Source organism: Apaloderma vittatum, unplaced genomic scaffold (genome assembly GCF_000703405.1).
Source record: "Apaloderma vittatum isolate BGI_N311 unplaced genomic scaffold, ASM70340v1 scaffold23854, whole genome shotgun sequence".
NCBI lineage: Eukaryota > Metazoa > Chordata > Aves > Trogoniformes > Trogonidae > Apaloderma > Apaloderma vittatum.
The window spans coordinates 5,203-8,847 of NW_009711259.1; the positions used below are offsets into that span (position 1 = coordinate 5,203).

General features: G+C 40.2%; 1 protein-coding gene across 1 annotated transcript in view; it reads right to left on the bottom strand.

Moving 5' to 3' along the window:
- The window catches only part of LOC104272571 (WD repeat-containing protein 65-like), a gene marked incomplete at its 3' end in the record, with an annotated part of 7,924 nt that extends 4,764 nt beyond the window's left edge, over nucleotides 1-3,160 (bottom strand). Inside the window, exons 1-4 of the mRNA XM_009867603.1 lie at nucleotides 3,008-3,160; nucleotides 1,916-2,196; nucleotides 1,555-1,738; nucleotides 480-632 (exon numbers count right to left, since the gene is read on the bottom strand). Coding sequence (XP_009865905.1) covers nucleotides 480-632; nucleotides 1,555-1,738; nucleotides 1,916-2,196; nucleotides 3,008-3,160 — 771 coding nt within the window. The remainder of the gene's footprint in view (nucleotides 1-479; nucleotides 633-1,554; nucleotides 1,739-1,915; nucleotides 2,197-3,007) is intronic.
- Nucleotides 3,161-3,645: the final 485 nt, after the last annotated feature.

The window sequence follows — 3,645 nt, forward strand, 5'->3', positions numbered from 1 at the left end:
CACTATGTTTGTCCTTCACAAAGTGGTATAGCTTTTAACTAGGACTTTGACAACAATTCTTTTAGAGTAACGTGAGATTCCTATGGCTATTCCAGCTTTATCATTTCATTAAAGATTATGCATATTACAGAGGAGCATAAACTACTACAGTTAATTTCAAAAACCTCTCCATTAAACCCATACTTAGGTGGTCCAACAGTGACATGCACCCTTAAACGATCTTAACAGCGTCCTCTACAATTCATGCTGGCCAACATCAGGTATTCATACAGCGGGATGCTTGAGCAAGCAGCTGCTGAAACACAGCTCTCAGAAAAGCATTCAGAGTGCTTCATATTAGGAGCTTTAACAGTTCAGATGCTATTTGATGGAATTTAGGAGAATGCATCATAGAAAGTGAGACTGAATACCCTATGCCATTACAATACACCCCCCACTGGATATGATGTGAATATGGAATGTGATAAGATTGCACTCACCTTTGTAAGATTGGCAGTGAGCATAGTAAACATGTAAAGCTGATTTTTATTTGTTTGAACAACCATTATTTCCTCAGAAGGGCTGAAGCATATACTTATAATGTCCTGTCTGACAGACTTTATTGGCTCGCTGCTGAACAGGTCCCGAGGAAGCTGCACAAGAAATGCATCCCATGGGATATTCCAGGTCTCCGTATTTCAGTAGTAGATATGCATATACACAAATTTTTGCTGCAATGCTACTCTAATAAGCATATACATGACATCAGTAAGACAACTTGGATATTTAATAGGCCATACCTACTGCAAGACAAGGAATAGAAGACAAGTGTATCTATAGCATTATGGCTGAAAAAAAGTATCAGAAGGCATTTCAGCAGTATTCTTAAGTACTGCGTTAAACAAAAATAAAAATTATAGCAGAACATCGAGAAAAACACTAGAAAGTGCCAGAATGAAAACTGCCTGAAAATTGTGATCTCAGAATCACAGTTCTTTGCAGTGTGTTGTTCAAATTGATACAGGGTCCTGTGCTTAGGGAAGATCTGACCTTTTAGGCCCAGAGTGTGAAGGCTTGACTAGGTGGTCAGTGTTCTTATCCAGAGACTGCATAAGACAATGCATAGAGCTTGCTATAGAACAATTAGAAGTCTTGCCAGTTACTTAAGAGTGCACAAGTCTTATGACATAATAAATATTTGACAGGAGAAAAGCTTTGCCTTGGAAAAAATCACGCAGTCTAGTTCTTCAGACCTGACGTAGAATACTTCTTAACTACAAAAGTCTCCATACAGAAAAGTTTCTTGAAGGTCTCCTGAAGTTTAGCAGCTTTGAAGCACATTTTACACATGAGAATATGCAGAGCTATCTTGCAGAAGGACATCTGTTACTGACTTTCAGCGTGACATCTGACAACTCCCTTCCTTTCAACATCACCAGGACAGTTAGCTAACGTTTACAATGTAAATTAGAGATGTGCTTAAAATTATCATTAAGAACTGATTTGGAAGCACCCCCACCCCTCTGAACAGGCCCTTGCTGCGTAACTGCTTGGAAAAGCTTTTTTCCTCCCTACCCAGATTTCTTGACTCTCCTTGTAGAGTTCCTTTTCCTTGGTCTTCTCAAACAAAACTACAACTCCTGGGCTAGATGAACATGCAAAACCTCTGGAATAAGCCGCGATTGCAGTTATTTGAGGCAAAAAATCCTGTTGTGAACCATTATTATCAGAGGCCGGTTCACAAGAGACAGGAGAAGAACTGCAAAGAGAAAATGCATAAAGACTTAATAATACAGAAGGCAGAACAAAGAATTTTTATCAGCAGCAATCAGCATAGTATAACCCATTCAGAAACTGGACAAGAAGAAACTCAGTGAATGGCCTGCAACTAATCTGCATGCACAAGCACAGAACTGTTAGTATTTAAAAGATTTACCTCTCATATTCCTCTGCTGTTACATCTAGTTCGCTGGGTGTTTTTTTGTACTCCACACTTGTCTCCCAGTGCAGCTCTCCACTTTTAAACACGATAAGCTTGCCTGTGTCAGTGCCACATATAACTTCCTCCTCAGAGAGCCAGGCGTGACACAAGTAGTTTTGTGGCGCTCCCTTTTGTAAATTAATCTGCTTCAAAGCTCCTTCAGTGTACTTAAAAAGTTTAAAAAAGCCATTTCCAGTGAGACAAACCTGTGCATTGTCTTGAGGATTAAAGCTCACCTATGGAACAAGAAAGAGAGAAATTCTTTTATACAGCTGTGTTCACAGATAAGCAAATATTACACCTGTTCTGAAGACTTCCAATACTAGCTACAGGAAAACAAGCAAAGGAAGAAGGTTCATAGAAACATATAGGAATAGAGAAGAGACTAAGAAATAACCACCATAACTGCATAGTGCAGTTTTCTCCCTTTCTAAATTGTGTATATCAGTTTTACACAATACTACAAACACATCAGCTCTATTAAGCTGAGATGCTATCTAAATCACAATGCCATATCAGAGGAAAAACGTCTCTGGCTTTCAGAATTAAATGAGAAAACTAAGGCTAAAATACCTCTGTACTGCTGATATGCAAGGTTTTACAGTAGCAAGCTTCCTGAAAATTGGGACCATTCATTCTTAAAAGCCAGTATCCTGGTCTGAGCCAGAACAGAAGCAATTCTTCAGTGATTTTACTTTTCAGCGAAGTCTCCTTTTGAAGTTAGCGGCATATTTCTGCAGACAGTGTCTGCTTCTAGGAGAGATAGTGCTTGATGTTTATAGTTACTACTATGGATTGGTATGCAGAAAGGTTCTTCCTTACACTTGCTCGAACGGTAAACAAGGTCATTGCTGAATCTTGTGCTCCATGTTGAGATGCTGAAAAACTAAATAGGTTCTAAGTACATATAAGGTTGCACCTGCAGGGAGCAGCAGACAGGACAGGTGACACAAACCTGACCCAACCAAGTATTGCACTTCATATATGTCATATTCAGTATAAAACTGAGGGATCACAAGGATAAAGCCTTTTTGTTCAGTGGCTGACATCTGAGAAGGACTCTCTCTCTTCTTCTGCCCTCAGTCCCTCTCTGTGAGTTCCTGAATCCAGTTCCTGAATCCAGCCTCTTGAGTCTGGTTCCTGTCTGCTGCCGAGTCCAGTCTGGGACTTCTCAGTGCCTGCATGCTCTGCAGCATCCATGGTGATTGCCATCAGGGAAGTTTCAATATTTGTGTAGACTTCATTATTTTATTATTATTATTATTATTTCATTAAACCTTTTTTTTTTTCTTCCAATCCGTAAGTTTCTGTCTCCCTTACTCTTTTTTCCCTTCCCCTTTGGGAAGAGAGAGGGGTTAACAGAGAGCATCTGCCACTCATTTAATGGCCAGCCTAGCCCTAACCCTTGACAGATTTAGTGGTGTCCAACATGGGGCTCACTCAGGTTTCCCGAATAGTTAAAATTCTGGCCTACTCAGTGGAGAAAGCACCAGACGTTTTCCTCCGAGAGTCTCAAAGCATTGGAAATTAAAACAGACCGCTCACATCACGTCGTTAATGAGCACAATCTTATGTTGTGTCTTTTTAGAGTTTGTTGCAGAGTTAAGTGTCGTAATGCTGCCTCACCTGCCGTGTGCTTTGTGTTCTTGTTTACTTGTTTACCGGGAGCTTACCAGCTCCGGGCA